This window comes from Choloepus didactylus, chromosome 18 (genome assembly GCF_015220235.1).
Source record: "Choloepus didactylus isolate mChoDid1 chromosome 18, mChoDid1.pri, whole genome shotgun sequence".
In the NCBI taxonomy this organism is placed as follows: domain Eukaryota; kingdom Metazoa; phylum Chordata; class Mammalia; order Pilosa; family Megalonychidae; genus Choloepus; species Choloepus didactylus.
Genome location: NC_051324.1, coordinates 49,420,901 through 49,447,263, shown reverse-complemented (window position 1 = coordinate 49,447,263; position 26,363 = coordinate 49,420,901). Strand labels below are relative to the sequence as shown.

At 42.3% G+C, this 26,363-nt stretch overlaps 1 protein-coding gene across 1 annotated transcript; it reads left to right on the top strand.

Annotated features, from left to right (window-relative positions):
* Nucleotides 1–31: 31 nt before the first annotated feature.
* On the top strand, nucleotides 32–26,032 carry GSDMB (gasdermin B). The gene is given in 9 exon segments (XM_037809281.1): nucleotides 32–569; nucleotides 2,311–2,553; nucleotides 4,188–4,368; nucleotides 13,900–14,033; nucleotides 14,677–14,775; nucleotides 24,223–24,374; nucleotides 24,499–24,637; nucleotides 25,013–25,086; nucleotides 25,510–26,032. Coding segments are annotated over 8 exon segments (1,170 nt in total). The 5' UTR covers nucleotides 32–569; nucleotides 2,311–2,315; the 3' UTR covers nucleotides 25,663–26,032.
* The last annotated feature ends 331 nt before the right edge of the window (nucleotides 26,033–26,363 follow it).

Genomic DNA, 26,363 nt, shown 5'->3' with positions numbered 1-26,363 from the left:
AGAACCCATCCAGGTAAGGAGTGTCCGCATGCCCCTGCGAGGGTACACGACTGTGTGAAGGGGAGGGAGGCTGAATCCTCCCTACTGGCCCAGCCTGATCCCTCCAGGTGTTAGTTGCTGTTCTCTGACTCTTCTTTGTTGCCCACCCCGTGTGGCATTTGAGGAGCTGGTTCCGGCTAGGTTACTCTCCTAATGTCCCTGACATAGCTGTAGCACTTGGCTGATACCACCCAATTTGCATTTCTCTATTCCAAACCCACTGGATTTCACAGCCCAGTGTGCCTTGTCCTGCACCATTCTCTGACCCAGACCCCTGTAGAATGTATATCAGGATATCTCACCCACTCCTTGGGTCAAAGAGGAAGGAGGGGTTCTGACCTCAGCCTCAACTGCTTCCAGCTAGACATAGTATGGCATATATAAGGGAGGTGGGGCACCCAGCCACACCCAGCCAGCAGTTAAACTCTGAACCTGGAAAACTTTCAACTGCCTTGTAACTTCCGGAACCACATCAGCCAGGAATCCTGCAGAGATCTGACCGGAGGGGATTCCTACAACCTTTACATCTGGTGAGCGACTGAGGAGGGAGGTGAGGGAGCAGAGAGGAGGTGGGTGGGCCCTGGGCCCAGCCTTTCCAGTCACCGGGGAGTGAGTTGAGTTGACCATGGTGGGGCAGGAACAGAGAAGATCCTGTGAGCAGGTAGGGACCGGGTCAGGCAGAAGGGACTTCAGGAAGGCAGACAGAGGAATACTGGGGAAGTGGAGCCAACAGAGTTGCAAGGGTAGGCCTGGCCCCAGGAGGGAAGCAAAGGAGCCTGAGTAAGAAAAAAACGATCTCAAGAGGGAGGAGCTGTGGAATTATTAGTGGAACGAGAGGAGAGCAAGAAGGATTTGGAGGTAAGACAGCCTGAGAGATCCAACATGGTGGCCACAAAGAGCTGCTGCTGAATAGAAACAGGAAGGGCCAGCTGTGTCGGATTGGATGGGTGAGGGGCCTGGGGAGAGAGGGATGCAGGGGCCAGGAAAAGAGCAGGAAAGGGTGAGAGGAGGGTGTGTATGGGGATGTGCCCCAGGTGAGATTTTGAAATTCATTTTATTTTACTGAGAGTGAGGGACCCTTTGTTAGAAACAAGCATCATACAAAAAATGCTCACCCGGTTCTGGAGGAGAAAAGAATTTATTTACGATCTTGCAAGAAAGGGCACACAGCCAAAAACGTGGTAGGCTGGCGTGCCAGAGGAAGAGAATGGCGAGCTTTTAATCTATTCCTAATGCTCAAGTCCCTTCCCTGTTTCCCCATTGGCTGGGTACTACAGAGGTTACAGTCTATCCAGAGAGAACCAGCCCATCTTTGAGATTTTAATTTGTACAGCCTATCCGAGAGAGCCAACTAGCTCATTATTGAGATTTTGAATTGATCAGCCTATCCGAGAGAGTTCACTCAGTTTAAATTTTCTACTGGGAGTTCCCGCCTCTGATTTTACCTCATATCTCTTTACATTCCAGTAACCATGGTTACTTTTTCAAATAAAGAGCTGGCGCAGATTCTCTCTTTCTTCCCTTTACCACAGGGGCTTGTTTAAGCTGGTTCTGCCTCCATTTTCTCTATTCCATGCTGTCTCTATGTGAAAGCTAAACTTATCCCTTTCTTACACCTTCAAAGGTGGCCAGCCAGTGAGGAGAAAGGGCCCGTGGCAAGCTGCTCTTGCGTGCTGTCCTTTCTCTTTGCCTTCCTCCTGAGGCTGGCTTATCACTGCCTCTTTTGATAAGAAATGACTGGTAGGGAGGTACTGATCCAGGTGCCGTGGAGAATACAGCTTCAGTAGGGCAGAGAGTGGGGGCCCAGAAATCTGAGCCAAGGGGAGTTGGTGCTGGCAGTGGGAGTTTGGGCAGCTGTGCCCCTCTTCTCATCCGGGTTCCTCCGTTCCTCCATTGGTGAGTGTTGCCTGGGGGATGGTGGGCTTGAATTCCCATCCCTTGGGCTGCTCTGAGAAAGGGAATAACTCTGCTATGGAAGATGCAGAAAATGGGCCTCCCTTTCCCTGTTTGGGGCAATCGTGGCTCCATCTTTCCTCCAGAGAGTTTCCATGAAAGGCTGAGGAGAGTCTGGGATGTGTGGTGTCCACCCTCCTCAGTGTGTCATGGCTGCCTTACTGTCTAGAAGAAGGAAAGGCAAATCATCTCAGGTCCAGGTTGTTCTGAGATCTTTGGCTCTTACTTGACCCAGGCAGCCAAAGGGAGATTAAAAAACCTGAACCCATAATCTTCTCCCCTAAACTGAAATTGCCCTCCTTTTCTCAATCGGTCCAGGCACAATGCCCAGCACATTTGAGGAAATCACGACAGTTGTGATCCAACAGCTGGACTCTGGAGGGGATATGATCGCTGTCAGAAGTGTCATTGATGCAGACAGATTCCAGTGCTTCTGTCTGGTGAGGGAGAAGAGAAGTTTCTTTGGAACCCAGTATTGCAAAACAGACCTCACCCTGAAGGACATCCTGGAGAGTGAGGAGAATAAAAGGCTGACTGATGAGCTGGACTCTAAATCCCCAGGTCAGTGTGAGATGGGTGAGTGCAAGGAGGCCTTGACCACTTTTATTGTACCTCATCATTATCTCCTTATTGCCACCAACCATGTCAACCAGTCAACAAAGAAGCTATGGGATTTATATGTACATCTCCGCATACCACAATAGAAGAAACACACAGAAGTGCTGTACAGGGAGAAGGGAGCAGGGGAAGTTATTTATTTATATGGGAAACTATTCCTAAATAGTCTTCCTTTCCCATATTTCCCCTTAGTAAATAATTCACTTTTAAATTAGCTGAGCTCTTCTTGTGCATTTATATTATTTATAAATTGATAAATAAATGGAGGCATTTGGATGCAGGCTTTAGAGCTGGGGACCTCTGAGTCCAAAGCCTGGCTCAGCCACTTACCAGCTGGGTGAACTTTGGGCGAATCTTAGTTTCCTTATCTGTTTGTTCTAGAAGACTGTTGAAAGAATCAAATGAGATAAAATAAGCCCAATAAAAGTTAGCTCCTATCATTTTGGTTGTGGCGTTTATTGTTATTTTCTCTTCGTGTTTCCTGGAGATCATGACTGAAAGGGAAGTTGCTGTTGAGTAGAAGGCCCTAAGATCTTAAAGGGACTTAGAGAAGAGTCTCCAAACTCAATTATTTTGGGGGTTCCATGTTGGTTTCCGAAGCCCCAGGGAAAGTGTTGTTAAACTCTCATTTGGAGACCTATTTCAGTGTCTCCCTGCCTCATGGTGAGGAGTTTATAGCTCAGACCTCTCTGCTACAGTCCATTTCTTCTTGTCGGGTCATCAGTTGATGGAGGAGTTCACCAATACCTCTGAACCATTTCGGAGCACCTATCATGGACCAGGCCCTGATGTAGTGGAAATTTGGAGGTGGTGGGCCTTTCACAGGTGGAGTTTAATTGAGCAAGCAAGGGGCTTTGGGAGAAATTTCAAGTGACCATTTTTCAAAGACTCTAAGTCAGTTCTCTGAAAAGCAATTTGCCAAGAGCCAATTTACTAAAAGCCGGTTCTCTAAAAATTAGTTTTCTGCTAAAAACAGAAAAATATTTTAAACCGAGACTAAGATGTTTTGCCACAACCATATTACTGCCTAAAGGCCAGGGCAAAGTCTAAGCCTGGAAAAAATTTTGACTAAGTCAGTTAAATTCCCTTAGGGGAAATCATGGTTCACGTAAACACCAGAGATTGAACTCTGTTCAGTATTTATTTCCCAATTGGCAGGAGCTCCTAATTTTTCAGCTTTACTTTTCCTTGTTTCATTTCAGCCTCTCAAAGAGTTAAATAAAACTAGCTCACATTTATTGAAAACTTAGTATGTGTACCAGGCACTATGTTAAGTGCTTAACTGCATTATTTTATTTATTTTTCTCCTCCTATAGCAGGAGAAATGGAGATTCAAAGAGATTAGGTGACTCATCCAAAGTCACTTGTTAAGGAATTGGTAGACTAGGCTCAAATCTGCTTGTGTGACCCCCATTGACTCCTAGTGAGAAGGTATATCCTGGAGATCCACAGCTGAGAGCTCCTCAGAAGGTGGAGGGATGTTGAGGCAAGCCCAGAATGGGACTGCTCTAGAGAGGATTTTCCAGGAGATCTTTAGGGTTAGCCTCAAAGTATGACCTTTATCCCTCTCTTTCCAGGTCAAAGGGCTGAGTTCCAAGTTGTGGACCATGTGGACTCAAAGGCAGAGTTAACAGTGAAATTACCCAGAGATACAACAATCAAAGGGATGGCTGGGAAGTGCCAGGGGACCCAGGAGGAGGGTATCAAGACACTGGTGAACCGGATTGACCAGGAATGTCTGCTTTCCCTCGAGAACAGGTGATGTGGGTAGACATCAGTGGGGACAGAGGTTGGAAAGGAGGGAGCAGCCATCGTGGGCACCAAGTGTATCTGAGGGAGGGTGCCCTGTCTGGTGCATTCTCTCACTCCCCTCCCACCACTTCCCCACCCTGCCTGTACTCAAGCTCCCCTTTCTCCTCTGGGGAAGCTCCAAGATCAGCCTCCAGGAGACCTTCCTGTGCCACCCCAATTTACTCACATCTCTGCTACCCTCCGGGCTGATTAATTCCTCTGGTGGATGAAACCTGCTGGCTTCAAGAGGGCACACTCCTGCCCACCGACCTGCCTCAACTTGTATTTGTGCTTTTGACCTTGGCCTTGTAGGCCATCCTGGTGGCTTCCATGTCCCTCCCCACTGGGAGCAGTTTGTGACCAGGGACTGAGTTCATTAACCTCTCGGTGTTGATCCCTAGCACACAGTAGATACTTAGTAAAGGCTGAAAGGAAGCACAGATAAATCAGAGCACCCTTGGTAGAATATTCCTGCACAGAAAGGGCCTCTCCCATGAGGGAGACCCACCCCGCTCGAATGCCACACAGGTTCTGCTAGCTGGGGGGCATGATACTCCCACCTTATGGGCATATGGGCACACCAGCCTTCCCCTCAGTGGTTTTATGTTGTTGGTGTTTTAAACCCCAGCTGAGATTGTTGAAGAATGAGGACATGTGCAGGGGAAGGTGCCCACGGCTCTTCTGTGGTAGTCCTCCCGGAGTTGGGGGGATGGGGTGCCTTTTGTTTTTCTTTCTTTAATTAAAAACAGAAAGACATACTGAAATCTACTGGCCCCTTAAACTACTTCTCCCTACTCACAGTGTTGCTGGGCAGGGGTCTTCCAAGTTATTTATTTATTTATTTATTATTTAGGTAGTCAGTTATATTTTAGAGCAGTTATAGGTTTATTGGAAAAAATCGTTCAGAATGTGCAGAGTGCCTCTGCATGCCCCCATTACAGTTTCCCTGTTAACATTTTGCTTTAGTGTGGTACATTTGGTATAATCAATGAGCCCATATTATTATATTTATGTTATTAACTAAAGTCCATGATTTACATTAGGGTTCATTGTGTTGTATAGTTCTATGGGGTTATTCAAAAATTTTTCTGTGGTAACATATATACAACATAAAATTTTCCTTTTAACCACTTTAAAATGCAGGCACATCCTGGAGATATTGCAGGTTTAGTTCCAGACCACTGCAATAAAGTGATTATCACAATAAAGTGAGTCACATGAAGTTTTTTGTTTCTAATGATGTAAAAGTAATGTTTATACTGTACTGTAGTCTATTAAGTGTGCAATAGCATTATGTCAAAACAACAACAATGTACATACTTGTAATTAAAATGTGACACAGATACAGTTGCCAAAAGATGGAAGCAACCCATGTGTCCATCAACCAATGAATGGATAAATAAAATGTGGTATGTATATACAAGGAATATTTTTTGGCCGTAAAAAGGAATGAAGTCCTGATGCATGCAAAAACATGGATGAACCTTGAAGACATTATGTTTAGTGCAATAAGCCAGACACAAAAGGACAAATATTGTAGGATCTCATTGTTTTGAAACAATTGGAATGGGCAAACTCATAGAGTCAGAATCTAGGGTATAGGTCACCAGGAGATGGGGTGGGATAAGGGAATGGGAAGTTAAGGCTTCAAATGTGCAGTTTCCTATTTGGAATGATGGAAATGTTTTGGTAATAGTTGGTGGTGATGGTAGCACAACATTGTAAATGCAATTAATAGCACTGAAATGCGTATCTTTGAATGTGATCAATAGGGGAAATGTTAGATTGTATATATGGTAACAGAATAAAAATCAAGGAAAACATTATATGGAACTAAACTACCTAAACAATGAACCCCAACCTAAACCTTGGACTTTAATTAATAGTACATTTATAAAACTGTGCTAACAAATGTTTCACACCAATGCAAGGTGTTGGTGGTGAGGTGGTGTATGGTATAGGAATCCTGTATTTTATGCATGATTATTTTGTAAACCCACAACTTCTCTGATAAAAAAATAAATAAAAACTTTTAAAAACGTGACATGGAGATGCAAAGTGAGCACATGCTATAGGAAAAATGGTGTCAATAGATTTGTTTGATGCAGGGTTGCCACAAATCTTCAATTTATAAAAAATACAATATCTGCAAAGCACAATAAAGTGAGCACAATAAAGCTAAATGCAATAAATCAAGGTATGCCTGTATAGAATTCAGTGGTGTTAATTACAGTCACAATATTGTGCCACCATCACTATCATCCATTACCAAAACTTTCCAACATCCCCAATAGAAACTCTGTATCAATTAAGCATTAATCCTCCATTCCTCATCCCACCCCATCCCCTGGTAACTTCTATTCTAATTTCTGATTTTATGAATTTGTATATTCTAGTTATTTTATGGAAGTGAGATCACACAATGTTTGTCCTTTTGTGTCCAACTATTGCATTAAACCTGGTGTCTTCAAGGTTCATCCTTGCTGTACCATGTATCAGAAATTCCTTCTTTTTTATGGCTGAGTAATATTCCATTGTATGAATATATCACACCTGTTTATTCATTCACCCACTGATGGACACTTGGATTGCTTCCACCTTTTGGCTATTGTGAATAATGCTGCAATGAACATTGGTGCGCAAATAACTGTTTATCTCTGCTTTCAATTATTTGGGGTGTGTATCTAGAAGTGGGATTGCTGGGCCATATGATAATTCTATACTTAGCTTTCTGAGGAACCACGAAATGTTTTTCCATAGCAGCTGCACCATTTTACATTCCCACCAACAGTGCCAAGGGTTCCTATTTTACCACATTCTCACCAAGACTTGTTATTTTCCATTTTTTAAATAATAGCCATTCTACTGGTGTGGAATGGTATCTTATTGTGGTTTTGATTTGCATTTCTCTAATGCCTACTGATGTTTAGCATCTTTTCATGTGCTTATTGACCATTTGTATATATATTTGGAGAAATGTCTATTCAAGTCCTCTGTCCATTTTTAAAGTGGGTTGTTTATCTTTTTGTTTTTGAGTTGTAGAATTTTGTTACATAATCTGGATAGGAACTCTCATCAGATATATGGTTTCCAAATATTTTATCCCATTCTGTAGATTGCCTTTTAACTTTCTTGATAATGTCCTTTGATGCACAAAAGTTAATGTTCATGAGTTGCAATTTATCTATTTTTTTCATTTGCTGCTTGTGCTTTTGGTGTAAAGTCTAAGAATCCATTACCTAAGACAAGGTCCTGAAGATGTTCCCCAGTGTTTTCCTATAGGAGTTTTATAGTTTTATGTCTTTTATTTAGGTCTTTGATCTATTTTGAGTTGATTTTTATATATGGTATGAGGTAGGGATCCACTTTCATTCTTTTGTATTGAGTGTCCAGTTTTCCCAGCACCATTTGTTGAAGAGAATATTCTTTCTCTTCAACTTGGCACCCTTGTTAAAAATCAATCATCCATAGATAGCAGTGTGTATTTTTTATTCTATTGGAACTGGCCTCTCCTTGTGCCAGTACTATGTTGCTTTGATGACTATAGCTTTGTAATGAGTTTTGAAATTGGGAGGTGTAAGTCCTCCAACTTTATTCTTTTTCAAGATGTTTTTGGCTGTTTAGGGCCCCTTACTCTTCAACATATTTTTGAGGATTGGATTTCCTAGTCTGCAAAGAAGACTGCTGGAATATTGATTGGGATTGAGGTAAATTTGTAAATAACTTTTGGTAAAATTGACCCTTAACAATATTAAGTTTTCTAATCCATGAACACAGAATACCTTTCCATTTATTTATGTCATCTTTTCTTTCAGCAGTGTTTTGTAGTTTTCTGTGTACAAATCCTTTACTTCCTTGGTCAATTTATTCCTAGATATTTTATACTTTTAGTGGTTATTATAAATGGGATGTTTTTCTTGATTTCCTCTTCAGATTGTTCATTAGTAGAGCATAGAAACAATACTGACTTTGTGTGTTGATCTCGTACCCCACCACTTTGCTAAATTCATTCATTAGCTATAGTCGCTTTGCTTGGATTTTTCAGGATTTTCTCCATACAGGGTCATGTCAGGTGCATATAGGAAAAGTTTTACTTCTTCTTTTCCATTCTGGATGCCTTTTATTTCTTTTTCTTGCCTAACTGCATTGCCTGGAACTTCCAGTACAATGTTGAAGAGTGGTAAGTGTGGGCATACTTGTCTTGTTCCTGATCTTTAGGAGGATAGCTTTCAGTCTTTCACCATTGAGGATGATGTTAAAGATGGTTTTTTCATATATGCTCTTTATCATGTTAAAGAATTTCCTTCTCTTTTCCTTCTCTTGGTTTTCTAAGTATCTTTTATGAAGAAGGGGTGCAGGATTTTGTCAAATGCCTTTTCTGCATAAATTGAGATGATCAGGTGTGTTTTTTTAATTCCCTTTGTTCTATTAATGTGGTTTATTGTATTAACTGATTTTCTTATATTGGACCACCCTTGCATACCTGGGATAAATTCTGCTTGATACATGGTGTAGAATTCTGTTAATGTGCTGTTGGATTCAGTTTGCTAATATTTTGTTGAGGATTTTTGAATCTATATTCATAAAGGGTATTGGCCAGGAATTTTCTTTTCTTGCATTGTTTTCACCTGGCTTTGGTGTTAGGGTGATGTTGGCCTCATAGAGTTAGGTAATATTCCTTCCCCTTCAATTTTTTGGGACAGTTTGAGCAGGATCGGGGTTAATTCTTCTTTGAATGTATGGTAAAATTTACCAGTGAAGCCACCTTTGTTGGGACATTTATATTGCTGAGTCAATCTCTTTACTTGTTATTGGTCTGTTGAGGTCTTCTATTTCTTCTTGATTCAGTTTGAGTAGTTTGTATGTTTCTAGGAATTTGTCCATTTTATCTAGGTTATCTAATTTGTTGGTGTACAGTTGCTCCTAGTATTCTCTTACAATGCTTGATATTTCTGTGGGGTTGGTAGTAATGTCTGCCGTTTCATTTCTAATTTTAGCTATTTGCACCCTCCTTTTTTTCTTTGTCAAGCTAACTAAAGGTTTGTCAATCTTATCAGTCTTTTCTAAGAAACAATTTTGCTTGTTTGATTCTCCCTCTTGTTTTTCTATTCTCTATTTCATTTATCTCCACTTTAATCTCTGTTATTTCCTTCCTTTTGGGTTTAGTTTACTTTTCTTTTTTGTAGTTCCACCAGGTGTAAGGTTAGGTTTGATTTGAGATCTTCCTTCTTTTTAATGTAAGCATTTAGAGCTATAAATTTGCCTCTCAGCGCTGCCTTTGCTGCATCCCATAAGTTTTGGTGAGCTGTGTTTTCACTTTCATTTGCCTCAAGATATTTCCTGATTTCCCTTATGATTTCTTCTTTCACTCATTGGTTATTTACAAATATATGAGTAATTTCCACATATTTGTGAATTTTCCAGTTCTCCCTCTGTTCTAGTTTGCTAATGCTGCCGGCATGTAAAACATCAGAAATGGATTGGCTTTTATAAAGGGGGTTTATTTGGTTACACAGTTACAGTCTTAAGGCCATAAAGCATCCAAGGTAACACATCAGCAATCGGGTACCTTCACTGGAGGATGGCCAATGGTGTCCGGAAAACCTCTGTTAGCTGGGAAGGCATGTGGCTGGCGTCTGCTCCAAAGTTCTGGTTTCAAAATGGCTTTCTCCCAGGACATTCCTCTCAAGACTGCAGTTCCTCAAAAATGTCACTCTTAGTTGCACTTGGGTTATTTGTCCTCTCTCAGCTTCTGCAGAGCAAGAGTCTGCTTTCAATGGCTGTCTTCAAACTGTCTCTCATCTGCAGCTCCTGTGCTTTCTTCAAAGTGTCCCTCTTGGCTATAGCAATCTCACTCCTTCTGTCTGATCTTATATAGTGTACCAGTAATTTAATTCAGACCCACCCAATGGGTGGGCCAACACCTCCATGGAAATTATCCAATCAGAGTCATCACCCACAGTTGGGTGGGGTGCATCTCCATGGAAACACTCAAAGTATTACAATCTAATTAACACTGATAGGTCTGCCCACACAAGATTACATGAAAGATAATGGTGTTTGGGGGAACATATTACATTCAAACTGGCACATTCCACCCGCTAGACCCCAAAATGACATTATCTTTCCATATACAAAATACATTTATCCCACAATATCACAGAAACTTACATCATTTCAGTAACAATAGTTAAGTACAAAATTCCATCAAAATCAATTATATTTTTATTCTTGTTCTGGTTCTTTCTGATGTAAGGAAAATGCTCAGAGATAGATTGTGGTGATGAACGCATAACTATGTTATCATACTGTGGACAGTGGATTGTATATCATGGATGATTGTATGGCGTGTGAATGTATTTCAATAAAACTGAATTTAATAAAAAAAAATCAATTATAGGCGTGGTCAGTCCTAAGGCATAATTTTCCTTTAGCTGTGGATCTGTGAACTTAGAACAAGTTATGTGCTTCCAATATACAAAGGAGAGACATTCATAGGATAAACATTCCCATTGCCATAAGGAGAAACAGTAAAGAAAGCAGGGTTTAAGGGACCAAAACAGTTCCTAAAACCTGCAAGACAAACTCCATTAGATTTCAAAGTCTGAGAGTCATTTACAGAAGAACGTTGCATCCTTGGGGCTTGAGAGAGCTGGAGTCTAACCCTTCCTAAGGGCCTTTGTGGCAGCCCTTTCCTCTCCAAATGCTTGGGTGAGTTCTCCAACATATCCACACATTGGAGAGACCACCTTCTCGGCCCCACCCTCCTCAAACATTGGGGCAGCACCTGGATTCCCTTCCATCTCTGGGGCACATGCTCAACCCCTTCAGAAGTGTGGTGGCAGCCAGGCTCTCCCCAATTCCCTGGGAATGTGCTCTCCCCTCTTTGGGGCTTGGGGTGGCAGAACACTTCCTGAGCATTGAGGTGGAAGGCCTGCCCTCAACCTCTGGGGCAAACTCACCCTTTCCATATGTGTGGGCCACTCTGCTCTCACACTCCGAGGCCTCTTGACTCCAGACCTCAATCTCCATGGCTCTGTCTTTGAAGAAATTTTTCCTTCAATTTGTTCCTTTTCTGTCTTCTCCAGTCCAGACTGGCAATGGCTCTGTCTATAAAGATCTCGTAGAAATTCTGTTGGTTTCACATGAAGCACATGGGTCAAAGCTGTCAGACAATAGGACTTTCCACAAATCCTTTCTGCTTAACTCCTTTTCCAATCTTGGCTTGTACTGAAATGGTGGCTGGGTTCCATGTTTGGTTACATTCTCATGTTGGGCTGTAGCTTCTGGGATTCCACCACCTGGAAGCCCGTAATTTTCCAAGCTGTCAGCTTCTGGTTTCTTTGAACCTAGGAGTTCAGTTCTAAGTTTATCTCTCTCCGCTCACATTTTACTATAAGCTGCAAGAAAAAGTACACGTAGTCTGGAGACTCCTCAGCTAAGTATTCCAGGTTGTCACTTTCAAATTCTTCCTTCCATCTGACACCAGGACTCAATTTTGCCAAATTCTCTGCCACTTTAAAACAAGGATTGCCTTTCTTCCAGTTCGCAACAACACATTCATCATTTCTGTTCAAGGTCTCGTCAGAATTATCTTTAGAGTCCATATTTCCACAAAGAGTCTTCTTCAAAGCAGTTTAGGCCTTTTCTATCAAGCTTCTCACAGTTCTTCCAGAAACTCCCCATTATCCATTTAAAAAGCCATTCCAACATGTTTGGTATTTGCAAACTCAGCAGCACCAGCACCCCACTCCTGGGACCAAAATCTATTCTAGTTTGCTAATGCTGCCGGGATGCAAAACACCAGAAATGGATTGGCTTTTATAAAGCGGGTTTATTTGGTTACACAGTTACAGTCTTAAGGCCATAAAGCATCCAAGGTAACACATCAGCAATCGGGTACCTTCACTGGAGGATGGCCAGTGGTGTCTGGAAAACCTCTGTTAGCTGGGAAGGCATGTGGCTGGCATCTGCTCCAAAGTTCTGGTTTCAAAATGGCTTTCTCCCAGGACATTCCTCTCAAGGCTGCAGTTCCTCAAAAATGTCACTCTTAGTTGCACTTGGGATATTTGTCCTCTCTCAGCTTCTGCGGAGCAAGAGTCTGCTTTCAATGGCTGTCTTCAAACTGTCTCTCATCTGCAGCTCCTGTGCTTTCTTCAAAGTGTCCCTCTTGGCTATAGCAATCTCACTCCTTCTGTCTGATCTTATATAGTGTACCAGTAATTTAATTCAGACCCACCCAATGGGTGGGCCAACACCTCCATGGAAATTATCCAATCAGAGTCATCACCCACAGTTGGGTGGGGTGCATCTCCATGGAAACACTCAAAGAATTACAATCTAATTAACACTGATAGGTCTGCCCACACAAGAATACATCAAAGATAATGGCATTTGAGGGAACATAATACATTCAAACTGGCACACCCTCTGTTGTTGATTTCTAGCTTCATTCCACTGTGTTCAGAGAAGATATGTTGGACATTTCAATATTTTTTAATATTCTGATGTTGTTGGGTAAAGTGTCATGTATGTCTGTTAGGTCAGGCTGGTTTAGAGTATCATTTAACTATTTCATTTCCTTATTGATCTTCTGCCCAAATGTTCTATCCCATTCGAAAGTGAGTTTTGGAAGTCTCCTTCTATTATTGTAGGACTATCTATTTCTCCCTTCAAATCTGTTATGTTTGCTTCATATATTTTGGGGCTCTGCCATTAGGTACATATATATATTTATAATTGTTATGCTATCTTGATGTTGACTTTCTGAGTTTTTTAAAAAAGAGCTCCGTCTCTTCTAAAATATCTGTTTCTATTGTGAGAATTGTACAAATAATGGCTGAGAGCAATTCATAATTAAGGAAAGGTCATCAGTAGTCAGGGATGTATGTCTTCCTTGACAGTATTTTCATTACAAATAAGAGAAGTTCCATAAGACTGTTTTAAATCACAAAATGAATTTCTCTATGGAATCAGTGATGCCTTGAGGTGCCCAAGGGACCAAAGGGGAGCAGGGCTGGAGGCCCTTCTCAGAGAAGGGGATATCTTGGGCTGGGCAGAGCCCTAGCTCAATGTTGTGGGAAAGACACATGCTTTGAATTTCTACAGAGTTGGATTTGAGTTCCAGCTCTACACTTATTAGCTGTATGACCTTGGGCAAATTACAACCTGTCTCTAAGCCTCAATTTCCTCATATGAAAACTGGGTGTAATCCTGCCTACATCATAGGTAACATCAGAGGGCTAAATTGTGACAGAAGCCTCTCACACAGCTATATCACTTCATAATCTTCCATAAATGCTAGTTGGCTCCCTTTGCACTTTGCACCCATTTCCAGCATTGGGTAAAGGGAACTGCAATGAGGGTTTCAAGTTCCTTGGTTCCCATTCTCTGAAGCTCTTAACACCAAAGAGGAACTAGCTGAAGGAGGGGGAGATGTTTCTCTGAGAGGTGGAGCCCCTGAGATCCTGAACTCTTATCTCCTTTCACTCCTTCCAGGAAGCTGAAGAGTAAACTACTACCTTCATTCCAATCAATTCAAGCAAAGAAAAAAGACCTGTATCTGGTGACAGAAACTCTGGAGACGAAAAATGAGGAGACCTTGAGGAGCAATCAAAAATATAAATTTTTGGGTGGCAACTTCCTGAATTTGAACAAAAGGTTAGGTTTCTGGGATGCAGGAATGAGGGAGCTAGCCCTGATCCACCTGCACAGGTCAGGGGATGCCTGCCCTGTCTCTAGGCTCTTCGGAGCTCTCTTGGAGCTTCTGGATCAGTCTTTACTGTTCCTGGGCCCTCTTAGGCCTTCTCTCCTTGCCCAAAGAAAGTGTCTGTGGCATCACTAAATAACTTCCTCCCCCATTACTCCCTAATGATGCCTTCTTTTCATTTTCTTCATAGTACTTCCCACTGTTTATAAGTACCTGGGTGTTTTTTGTTTGTTTGTTTTCTTGTTTTGTTTGGTTTTGCTTTTTCATTGTCTGTTTCCCTTTCTAGGAGGCAGGAGGCAGGAGCCACAGTATCTGGAACAAGGCAGGCCCTCAGTAAACATTTGTTGATGAATAGTGGGAACCACAAGAGTTTTGGAGTCAGGTGTTGGCTCAAATCTTGGTTCTCACACTATATTTAGCTGTGAGAATGGATCACCTACTTACCCTCTTTGAGCATCAGTTCTCTCCTCTGGGAAATAGGGACAAAAATGTCTTCCTTATAAGATTGCTTGGGAGATTAGGCAAGATAACTATATAAAGTCCCCAGGAACTCTGACCAATGTCAGCTCCTTTCTCCCAGCACAAAAGGGAAGTGACCATCCCTGTGAAGTGGGTCCTGGGATATTGAATAAAGCAGCTCGTTTTCCCCAACAAGGAGACGATGAGTAAGGAAGACCTGGTGGGGCAGGATGGAGGGTGGTGGGCCCTGAGCATTTGTGTGGGGTGGGAGTGAATCAGGCTGGCTCTGCTGGGGACCCTCAACTTGGAGGTGGGGAAGGGCATCCCAGGAGGAAGTTAGGATTCAGGACTGGGAAGCAGGATGTGGGCTTCTTCCTCTGACCCTGCGGTCCAGGATTTGCCCCACCATAACACCAGCCCTTCCCTAGAGGTGTTAACTCCCAGTGCAGTCTCTCAGTATTTTTTTTTTTTTTTGAAGGGGCAGGGTATGGAGATTGGGGGGAGAGGCTGTAAAAAGAGAATTACAAAGAGATGACTAGTCTTTCTGACAGCTTGTCTTTCTCTCTCTCTCTCTCTTTTTTTTTTTTTTTTCACTTATGTCCTAGTTTGCTAATGCTGCAGAATGCAAAACACCAGAGATGGATTGGCTTTTATAAAACGGGGATTTATTTCGCTACACAGTTACAGTCTTAAGGCCACAAAGTGTCCAAGGCAACACATCAGCAATCGGGTACCCTCACCGGAGGATGGCCAATGGCCTCCGGAAAACCTCTGTTAGCTAGGAAGGCAGCTGGCATCTGCTCCAAAGCTCCGGCCTCAAAACGGCTTTCTCCCAGGACGTTCCTCTCTAGCAAGCTTGCTCCTCTTCAAAACATCACTCCCAGCTGCACTCTCTGAGTTCCCTCTCTCTGAGTCAGCTCATTTATATGGCTCCACTGATCAAGGCCCACCCCAAATGGGCAGGGCCACGCCTCCATGGGAACATCTCATCAGAATCATCTCCCACAGCTGGGTGGGGCACATTCGAAGCAAATCCAACCATCACCAAAACGCCTGCCCCACACAAAACCACAAAGATAATGGCATTTGGGAGACACAATACACTCAAACTGGCACATTCCACCCCCTGAACCCCAAAATGACATTATCTTTCCAAATACAAAATATATTCATTCCATCACAATATCAGAAAAACTTAAATCATTTCAGTAACAAAAGTTAAGTACAAGATCTCATCAAAATCAATTATAGGCATGGCCAGTCCTAAGGCATAATTTTTCTTTAGCTGTGGATCTGTGAACTTAGAACAAGTTATGTGCTCCCAATATACAAAGGACAGACATTCATAGGATAAACATTTCCATTGCCATAAGGAGAAACAGTAAGGAAAACAGGGTTAACAGGAGCAAAACAGTTCCTAAAACCCGCAGGACAAACTCCATTAGATTTCAAAGTCTGAGAGTCACTAACAAAACAACGTTGCATCCTTGGGGCTTGAGAGAGTGGGAGCCTAACCCTTCCCAAGGGCCTTTTTGGCAGCTGTTTCTTCTCCAAATGCTTGGGTGAGTGCTCCAACATTTCCACACATTGGGGAGACCACCTTCTCGGCTCCACCCTCCTAAACCCTTGGGGTAGCTCCCGGATTCCCTTCCATCTCCGGGGCACACGCTCAACCCCTTCAGAACAGTGTGGTGGCAGCCAGGCTCTCCTCAATTCCCTGGAAATGTGCCCCACCCTCTTTGGGACCTGAGGTGGCAAAACTCTTCCAGAGCACCGAGGCGGAAAGCCCACCCTCGACCTCCAGGGCAAACTCACCCTTTCCATGCATGTGGGCTGCTCTGCTCTCCCAGCCCGAGACCTCCTGACTCCAGACCTCAACCTCCATGGCTCTGTCTTTGAAGAGATTTTTCCTTTAATTTTTTCCTTGTCTGTCTCCTCCAGTCCAGACCGGCAATGGCTCTGTCTATAAAGATCTCGCAAAAATTCTGTTGGCTTTGCATGAAGCATGCAGGGGTCAAAGCCATCAGACAATAGGACTTTCCACAAATCCTTTCTGCTTAACTCCTTTTCCAATCTTGGCTTGTACTGAAATGGCTGCTGGGTTCCATGTTTGGTTACATCCTCATGTTGGGCTGTAGCTTCTGGGATTCCAACCCCTGGAAGTCTGTAATTTTCCAAGCCATCAACTTCTGGTTTCTTTGAACCCAAGAGTTCAGTTCTAAGTTTATCTCCCTCTGCTCGCATTTTACTATAAGCTGCAAGGAGAAGCCAGGATATGTCCTCCACACGTAGTCTGGAGATCTCCTCAGCTGAGTATTCCAGGTTGTTGCTTCCAGATTCTTCCTTCCATCTGACACCAGGACTCAATTTTGCCAAATTTTGTGCCACTTTAAAACAAGGATCACCTTTCTTCCAGTTTGCAGCAACACATTCATCATTTCTGCTCAAGGCCTCATCAGAAGTATCTTTAGAGTCCATATTTCCATAAACAGTCTCTTTAAAGCAGTTTTGGCCTTTTATATCAAGCTCCTCACAATTCTTCCAGAAACTCCCCATTATCCATTTAAAAAGCCATTCCAACATGTTTTGTATTTGCAAACTCAGCAGCAAAAGCACCCCACTCCTGGTACCAAAATCTGTCCTAGTTTGCTAATGCTGCAGGATGCAAAACACCAGAGATGGATTGGCTTTTATAAAACGGGGATTTATTTCACTACACAGTTACAGTCTTAAGGCCACAAAGCGTCCAAGGCAACACATCAGCAATCGGGTACCCTCACTGGAGGATGGCCAATGGCCTCCGGAAAACCTCTGTTAGCTAGGAAGGCAGCTGGCATCTGCTCCAAAGCTCTGGCCTCAAAACAGCTTTCTCCCAGGATGTTCCTCTCTAGCAAGCTTGCTCCTCTTCAAAACATCACTCCCAGCTGCACTCTCTGAGTTCCCTCTCTCTGAGTCAGCTCATTTATATGGCTCCACTGATCAAGGCCCACCCCGAATGGGCAGGGCCACGCCTCCATGGGAACATCTCATCAGAATCATCTCCCACAGCTGGGTGGGGCACATTCGAAGCAAATCCAACCATCACCAAAACGCCTGCCCCACACAAAACCACAAAGATAATGGCATTTGGGGGACACAATACACTCAAACCGGCACAACTTATTTAGGTATTTGTTTCTCAGGCAAAACAAAATCCTTTCCAGAAGGTGAATGATCTTCTGGGCTTACTATTCTTCATTTTAGGATGGGCAAGAAACTATTTTTAAAAAGAGGCCATGGCCTGCAATTATAGAGTTGTTGGGGATGAGAATGTCATAGAAGGCACCAGGTGGGAACAGTGGTAAGGGCAGAGTTTACCAGATGGAGAAGTAGGCTTCACTGTGTGTCATCACAAGGCTTCCAGCCCTCCCAGGATAACTTTGACTTGCTTTGAGCCCGATCCTGGGCTCAGAGGCTTGTTGACTGAGGAAGTACAATTTAATTACCTGGCCAGCCCTCACATAGCAGCATTGACTGTGGAGAGAGCACTGGCCTGGGAGTCAGACTCTCCTGGCATCTAATCCCTGTTCTATCACTCACTGGTTCTATAGCATCCTGAGCCATGGTTTATCTGATTTTACAATGAAGGGATGAGAACATAGGACCAAGATGGTAGCATAAGATGCTCCAGGGTGCATTCTCCAACAAAGTTTTGGAACAACTGGCAAAAACTGGAAGAGCCATCTTCCTCAGAACTCCAGAAAACTTTTAAAGGGTTGCAGTAACTGGGTGAACATTGATTCAAGAAAATACAGCTTTAAAAATGGTAGGAGAAGCTCATGGTGCCCCTGCTGGCCCCTCCCCTCCCCCTGTCTGTCAGGTGTGGTGTGGACCCAGTCTGTGCTCCCCTTGTGGTTCCCTGGACCTGTTTTAGAGGGAGAAGACTAAACCCTATGTACATATTGTGGTGCCTGTATATTGGGGCCAATCCCTTGGTGGCATCCTGAAAATCTGAGCCAGGAAACTCATCTTTGGCTCAACCTAGGAGAACTTGTGCTGCAGATAGAAGCACTTGGGGACAGCTAAAGCAGTGTGAGAAACAATTAAGTCAAAACAGCCTAAGGCAAAGGATAACTTGTTTTAAGTCCTGGAATAGAATATCTGGGATGGAAAGAAAGTCTATTTCATAGGGAGTAGAAGGGGCATTTGAATTCTTATAAAAAGTGGAATTCATATGGCCAGGACAAGAAGGAAGCTCAGAAAATATGGAGAAGACCCTGCACTTCACATTTGCCTTGGGCTGATCTTGTTGATTGGAGGTTTAGACTCTGAAGGAGGGCACCAGCAACACAGAGCCAATTTTCCATGACTGTGAAAGGTGTTTCTTGCATTGGTTGGTTTTTGTTAGCTCCTGGCACTCAAGGAAATCTCTGTCATATCACTAGCCAGATACAAACTTAAGGACACACAGCTCAGGGACTAAGTACCAGAGTTAACACTTAAAAATATTAAAATGCACAGTGTGCAAGAAAAGATTATAAGACAAACAGGAGATGATGGCCCATCCAAAGGAATAAGATTAAAATACAGAAACCATCAATAAAGAAGACAAGACTATGGACATACCAGACAAAAACTTTAAAAAAGTGAACCTCAATATGCTTAAGGAGATAAAGGAAAACATAGAGAAATAACTAAATGTCCAACATATCTTCTCAGAAAGAACACAATGGAATGAAGGTAGAAATCAACAACAGAGGGAGAACTGGAAAATTCACAAATATGTGGAAATTACACATATATTTATAAATAACCAATGAGTCAAAGAAGAAGTCACAAGGGAAATTAGAAAATATCTTGAGGCAAATGAAAGTGAAGACACAGCTCACCGAAACTTATGGGAAACAGCCAAAGGCAGTGCTGAGAGGCAAATTTATAGTGCTAAATGCTTATATTAAAAAGAAGGAAGATCTCAAATCAAACCTAACCTTACACCTGGGGGAACTACAAAAAGAAGAGTAAACTAAACTCAAAGCAAGCAGAAGGAAGGAAATAACAGAGATTAAAGTGGAGATAAATGAAATAGAAAAACAAGAGGGAGAATCAAACAAGCAAAATTGTTTCTTAGAAAAGACTGATAAGATTGACAAACCTTTAGTTAGCTTGACAAAGAAAAAAAGCAGGAGGATGCAAATAGCTAAAATCAGGGAGACATTATTACCAACCCCACAGAAATAACAGGCATTATTAGAGAATACTAGGAGCAACTGTACACCAACAAATTAGATAATTTAGATAAAATGGACAAATTCCTAGAAATATACAAATTATGCAAACTGAATCAAGAAGAAATAGAAGTCCTCAACAGACCAATAACAAATAAAGAGATTGAATCAGCACCTCCCAACAAAGATGACTTCACTGGTAAATTTTACCACACATTCAAAGAAGAATTAACCCCAATCCTGCTCAAACTGTTCCAAAACATTGAAGGGGAAGGGATTACTACTTAACTCTATGATACCAACATCATCCTAACACCAAAGCCAGGTGAAAATAATGCAAGAAAAGAAAATTCCTGACCAATATCTTTTATGAATATAGATTCAAAAATCCTTATCCAAAATACCAGCAAAGTGAATCCAACAGCACATTAACAGAATTCTACACCATGATCAAATAACATTGATCCCAGATACGCAGTGGTGGTTCAACATAAGAAAATCAGTTAAAACAATATACCACATTAATAGAATGAAGGGGAAAAAAGCATACCTGATCATCTCAAATGTTGCAGAAAAAGCATTTGACAAAATCCAGCACCCCTTTTTTTCATTTTTTAAATTGTAGAATATAACGTATATACATAAAGTGACAACTTTCCTAGTGAAATTTAACAAGTAGTTAGAGAGCAAATTTCAAAGATTATTATAGGTTACAATTTCACAGTTTCAGTTATTTCCTTATTATGAAATATAACATAGCACCCCTTCTTGATAAAAATACTTAGAGAACTAAGAGAAGGAAAATAGAAGGGAATTCTTCAACATGTTAAAGAGCACATATGAAAAACCCATTTTTAACATCTTCCTTAATGTGAAAAACTGAAAGCTATCCCCCTAAGGTCTCGAACAAGACAAGGATACCCACTCTCACCACTGCCATTCAACATTGTACTGGAAGTTCTAGGCAATGCAATTAGGCAAGAAAAAGAAATAAAGGCATCTAGAATGGAAAGGAAGAAGTAAAACTTTCCCTACGTGCACCTGACATGTCCCTGTGTGTAGAAAATCCTGAAAAATCCAAACAAAGCTACTATAGTTAATAAATGAATTTAGCAAAGTGGTGGGGTACAAGATCAACACATGAAATTAGTTGTATTTCTATACACTAATAATTAACTAGCTAAGGAGGAAATCAAGAAAAAATGTCATTTACAATAACAACTAAACATTAAATATTTAGGAATAAATTTAACCAAGTATATACAGGACTTACACATGGAAAACCAGAAATCATTGGTAAAAGTAATCAAAGAAGATCTAAATAAATGGAAGGACATTTCAGGTTCATGGATTGGAAGACTAAATATTATTTAGAGTCAGTTTTACCAAAAGTGATTTACATATTCAACTCAATACCAATAGAAATCCCAAAAGCCTACTTTAAAGAAATGGAAAAGCCAATCATCAAATTTATCCATAAGTGTAAGGGGCCCTGAATCAAACCGTCTTGAAGAAGAACAAAGTTGGAGGACTCACACTTCTAATTTTAAAACTTATTAGAAGCTACAGGAATCAAAAGAACATGGTAATGGCAGAAGGACAGACATTAAACCAATGGAATTGAACTGAGAGTTCAGAAATAAACCCTTGCATCTACATCCAAATGATTTTTGATAAGGGTGCTAAAGGTCACTCATGGGGAAGGAATAGTTTCTTCAACAAATGGTGCTGGGGAGACTGGATATCCATATAGAGAAGAATGAAGTTAGACCCCCTACCTCACACCATATACAAAAATAAAATCAAAGACCTAGATGTAAGAACCCTAACTATAAAACTCCTAGAAGAAAACATAGGGAAGCATCTTCAGGACCTTGTGTTAGGCAGTGGTTTCATAGACTTTACACCCAAAGCACAAGCAACAAATGAAAAAAAAAAAATAGATAAATGGGACTTCATCAAAAGACTTCATCGTGAAGGTAAAAAGACAACCTACAGAAAGGGAAAAAATGTTTGGAAATCAAATATCCAATGAAGGTTTATTATCCAGAATATAAAAAGGAACCCTACAACTCAACAATAAAAAGATAAACAGTCCAATTTAAAGATGGGCAAAAGACTTGAATAGACATTTCTCCAAAGAAAATATGCAAACAGCCCATAAGCTCTTGAAAAGGTGCTCAACATCTTCATCCAATAGGGAAATGGAAGTTAAACCAACAATGAGATACTGTTTCACCACTAGAATGGCTACTGTTAAAAACAAAACAAAACAGGAAATAGCAAATGTTGGGGAGTATGTGAAGAAACAGGAATAGTCATTCGTTGTCAGTGGAAATGCGAAACGGCTGCTGTGGAGAGCAGTTTGGCCGTTCCTCAGAAAGTTAAGCATAGAACGACCATATGACCCGAAATCCCACTTCAAGATATACCCCGAAGAGTTGAAAGCAGATATTTTCACACTGATATTCATAGCACAATTATTCACAATAGCTAAAAGATGGAAGTAACCCAGTGTCCCTCAATGGATGAATGGATAAACAAAATGCTGTATATCCATACAATGGAATATTGTTTATCCATAAGAAGAAGTGAAGTGTCAGCACATGCTACAACATGATGAATCTTGAAGACATCATGTTGAGTGAAATAAGCCAGACACAAGAGGACAAACATTGTATGATCTCATTGGTATGAAATAATTAGAATAAGCAAATTCATTGAGTTTGAAACTAGAATACAGATTAGCAGGTCCAGAGTTAGGGTAGGCAATGGGAAGTTAATGCTTAATTGGTACACAATTTCTGTTTGGGATGATAGAAAAGTTTTGGAAATGGAAGATGGTGATATGTTTGAATATGGCTAAAAGAGGAAATTTTGGATTGTATATGTTACTGGAATAAAATTTTTTAAAAACTTTAGGACTGTACAACAGAAAACATAAGACCTAATGTAAACTGTGGGTTATAGTTAATAATATAATAGTAGCATTTCATCAATTTTAATAAAGTTGCCAAACTAATGCAAAATGTTAATAATAGGAAAAACTGTGTTTTAAGGTGGTATATGGGAACTCTATTCTTCTGCATGATTTGTCACTAAACCTACAACTTCTCTAATTAAAACAAAAGTATATTACTGGGCAAAAATATCAATCTCTAAGATAAGGAGAAGTAGATATTTATAGGATTAAAAAAAAAATGAAGAGGTGAGACTAGAATGTCCTTATGGTTCTGAACATGGCTTCTGCTAGGATTTCATGGCCCTTCCCTGAATCCCAGAGGGCTGTACTGCCTACGAGGTCTTGGGAAGGGATAGTGAGAGGTGCAGATAAGAGTAGAAACTCCTTGAAGTTGTAGAGTTTGCAGATGTGGTCCTGGAAAGGTCTTGCTCACTCAAGAGAGTGACTCTTTGTTACTGTAAGGTGCTGTAACAGAGGCTGACAAGAGTAGGGATGGATTGCAGTCCCAGCTCTGACCCGAATTTGCTGATGGACTAATGGCATGTTGTCCCGTTTCTGGGCCTTGGTTTGTTCTTCAATCATCTAGGCATAATCCTAAAAGTGCCCATCACAGAGGATATGGGAAGGGGTCTGCAAATTTAGTGCTTTGCTATTGACATGCAATGATGTGGCTGCAGGCTCCATGGCATGGGCAGTGAGGGCCTGGAGTCAGGAATGAAAACTTCCACTACTGGGAAGAGAATGTCCTCAGGGACTGGTGGTGACCTGGAGACTGACATTATTCTTCCTCTCTTTGCAGAAAAGGATGATGGTTCATCTGATTTAGGTAAGGACGGGAACCTGCTATGTTAAGGGTGGCTGAGCTCCTGACTCAAGGCCTGCAGCTCAAGTAGGATCTGCTGATTGGGGTTGGTGCTGCATACGGGAAAGGGTAGGGCAGTGCCCGTAGCATGTTTCAACTTTAGTCTAGAGGTTGCTTCTGCCTCCTCCAAACACAACGGTTCTCAGTCTAGGTCATACACTGAAATCATCTGATTGCCACCTCCAAAAATGCTGATTTTATTGATCTAGGGTTTGGTCCAGGCATCAGGAGTTTTAATCGTTCCAAGGTGATTCTCATGAGCAGTCCAGGCTGAGCACCACTGCTCTGCTCCTCTCTTTCTCCACATCCTCATTATCACTAGTGTGGCGTGAGAACTGCACCTTGAAAGGACCATATAACTAGGCCTTGATTTCCTGAAGGTGGAGGCAAATTTGGGGTTGGGCCTAGAATGGGGGTGAGCTGAGAAGATGGACAGATGGAAGTGGTGTCAGAAGGAGATATCGTGGTTGGTATCTGGGAAGAAGGGTGCTTCATTTTAACAGGAAAAGACTGGAAGAAGGGAAGACTCTGAGAGGTTGTCTCTAAAGAAAGGTAGACAAAGATGGGCCTCGGGAATGGAGCCTGTTGGCTGCATGGGTCGGGTCCTTAACTGCTGCTTCTACAGGGAAGTACTTGAATTTGGGGGATGTCAGAAGCATGAAGGAGACAGTGCAGGACATGGAGAGAAGCCTCCAAGATCTGACTGAAGAGGAGCGAAAAGATGTGCTAGGCTGCCGCACTATGTTCCTCAGCAAGGACGGGCAACTGCAGGACCAAGTAAGGGGCCTTCAGAAAGAATTGGGGCAGAGAGAGGGAGAAGCCAGTGAGAGGGTAGTTGGCCCACTGAGGACAGTCTACTACAGTGGGCCTGGTACTCATCTCCCCCTTCTTTTGGCCCCAGGTGTCTGAGGTCCTGAGCTCTGGTGAGCTGCAGACAGAGGGCTCTACCAGTCCTCTCTTGTGCAGCCTTTTTAATGCTGCTGGGATCTTGGTAGAAGCACGTGCAGAAGCCATTCTGGTCCTCCTGGATGCCTTGCTAGGTGAGGAAGGGGCTGGCTCTATGCTGGTGTGGAAGATATGCTGACCAGAGGGGCACCAAATCTTGGGGGCAGGGTGCACATTTTCCTCTACATTCAGAGGAAATAGGCCGTCCTATTTCAGGGACTAGCTGTCTTCCCCAGGCTCAGTACTGAGGGGCTGGCTCCTCTTCCCTCTTTAGCAAGCCTCTGACCTCCTACAGGCTCAGAGGGAAGCAGGAACCACAGAAGGAGTCCATTGGGAATAACTCCCATCTAGTACTCCCAGGGGCTCTTGGGAACCTCCTTGCTGCACTTCTGATGTCTGTCCTGGGCCTGACCAGAACCTGGAGCCCTGCATCTCTCCTCTCTGCCAACCACTCTCCTCTTTGTCCCCAGTGCTGTCTGAAGAGGAGCGGCAGCTTGTGGCTGAAGCCCTGGAGAAGGAGATTCTGCCCCAGGTGCTGGATCAGGTGAGACAGGGTCACAATGGAAGTGGTGCCTCTACTCTCAAGGACCTGGAGGCCCCAGGCACAAGTCCTTCCTGCTCCATAGTTCTCTGCCATGGCTCTTGTCCACACACCTTGTGGCAAAACCCTGGACACACAGTTGCCAGGACATTTTGGAATGGGCACTTTACTCTCAGTTGTTTGTGTATGGGCAAGAGTGGTTGGAAAATTGTTAGCCTCAAGATGGCAGTTGGTACCATCTTAGGACCAACACGATTGCTTAGCAATGCCTTCCAGAGGCTGAGAGAGTGTGAGGCTCTCTGGGTTACACAGAAAAGAGTGCCATGATTGATTACTAAGTCTGCCATGAGCTCAGGATGGCAGAGATGGTAAAGCTTTGGCATTGCTTTGTCCCTGGCTTTTACATTTTGGTAGGTTTCCTTGCAGGTGGAGACTATCCTGGCGCAAAACTGGGGTGGGCAGCTCGGCACTCCCGATGACATGGACCATGACCCTGGGCAATGATCAATCTGTGCCCACTATGTTGTGGTTTCCATCCTGCTGCAGCTGGCCAAGGGGCCTACCTCTGCCCCTTCCTAACTCCGCAAGCCCTTTAACCATTCTCCCCACCGGCCTCCAGGTTGTCCCCTCCCCAGTCCATCTTCACCACCACCTCCCCTGTCACCAGCCTAGTCTCTTTAAAACAAGCATCTGGCCATGCTTTGATATATCCATTCCCTACATACTATGTCCAAAATCAGCTTGAATTTATGCATGGATTTCTGATTAATAGTGGCAGATTGATCATATTAATTTACTCTTCCTTTTGACATTCGCTAGATAGTAAAGCGATAGAAAAGGCATAGACCCACAAGGATTAAAAAAAACTTAAGCCATTATATAAAGAGACTTTTTTGGAAGCTAGAAATCAAAGGAGTGTAATATACTCAAAAGGAGTGTAAGCTGGGACCTTGGGAATGAGGGGTGGGAGGGGGTGGGGAGGAGATCACTATTTTCATCATAAACTTTTAAATTCTATTTGATTTTTAAAGCAGCTGTAATTAAACATTAAAGAAATACATGTTTTTGTGAAGTATTTCAAATATTTCTCAGATATAAAATAGCCAGTAAAGATACTTTTTCACCTCCTCTTCTGCTTTCATTAAAACTACTGGTAATATTTTGATATGCTAACTTTTTTCTTAGGTAGCAGTTTTTAAAATGGTAATTTAAAAACAAGGTAGGAGGATGTAACATAAATTTAGTTTGTACCTTTTGAACTATTTTTTTTTCTTTTTTTG